This window comes from Mesitornis unicolor, unplaced genomic scaffold, assembly GCF_000695765.1.
Source record: "Mesitornis unicolor isolate BGI_N332 unplaced genomic scaffold, ASM69576v1 scaffold29255, whole genome shotgun sequence".
NCBI classification, from domain to species: Eukaryota; Metazoa; Chordata; class Aves; order Mesitornithiformes; family Mesitornithidae; genus Mesitornis; species Mesitornis unicolor.
Window position 1 is genome coordinate 1 of NW_010184023.1, and position 1,047 is coordinate 1,047.

The window sequence follows — 1,047 nt, forward strand, 5'->3', positions numbered from 1 at the left end:
GGTCGATGGGACAGCTGAGCCGCCGTTGCACCGGCCATTTCTCGCCGGCCCGGCCCGGAGCGGAGCCCGGTGAGTAGGGCAGTGGGAGGGGGTCTTTTGCCTGTCTGGGCACCGGCTCCGCTTTCCAGCGGGTCCCGGGTCACTCGAGGGCTGAATTGAAACGGCGGGGGGGGGGTGCAGGGGGCTGTCGCCGTCCCAGGGTCCTTTCACCTCACCCCACCGGCGCGAGGGTTCCGGTTTTCCCGGGACCCGGGTATCGAGGTGACCTGGCCGTTCCCTGCGCTTCCCCTCCAGGCTTTTCCTGCCGGGCACGGAGCAGGTAGAAACCATGCCACCGAAATTCAAGCGGCACCTGAACGACGACGAGGTGACGGGCTCGGTAAAGAGCGAGCGGGGCGAGTACCGGCGGGGCGGGCTGTGCCTTACGTAGGGGTGCCCAGGGTGGGTGTCCAGGTGGATGTTAACACGCCTTGGGGACCCTGAGGCCTCCGGCATCAGCCTCTGCCGGTAGCCACCGGGCCAGTGGCCAGGGAGTCACAGCTTCCCTTGGCTTGAGGGGCTTGTGCTGCTGTGGCCAGAAGTCCCCATCGCCATGGATGGTGACATTTAGTTAGCGAGGGGTCTGTCCATGCAGCAGACCTGATCCGTGTGTTTTAAAACACCCCCTCCCCCCATTAGGCCGTTCTGGGAGCCTGTTCCTGTTCCTTTAGGCTGCGTCTGTGGCTGCAAGATCCCAGTGTGCTGCAGGCTCCTGCCTCTCCGCAGAGCTTGGCCTGGGCACGTCGTGGCTCTCCTCCCCATGTAGCTGCCTGAAGGACTCGTGTGAAGTTACCCTGTGCTCCACAGCTGAATTTTTCTCCAGTCACCAAGGGGCACTGATGTTTCGGCTGGGTCAAAGTAGTGCAGTTGGCTGTTTTACACAAACTGGATTTAGTCTGATGTTTCTGTCCTGGGGTCATACCATGCTAAAACCGACTTTAGACTGTAGTCTAGAATGTTGCTGCAGCTCACAATAGCTGTCAGCGAGTCGAGGATCTTATGTTGCCA

General features: G+C 61.2%; 1 protein-coding gene across 1 annotated transcript in view; it reads left to right on the forward strand.

Moving 5' to 3' along the window:
• Positions 1-328: 328 nt before the first annotated feature.
• VAMP4 (vesicle-associated membrane protein 4) overlaps positions 329-1,047 on the forward strand; it is a 12,424-nt gene continuing 11,705 nt past the window's right edge. The window contains exon 1 of the mRNA XM_010184338.1: positions 329-399. Coding sequence (XP_010182640.1) covers positions 329-399 — 71 coding nt within the window. The remainder of the gene's footprint in view (positions 400-1,047) is intronic.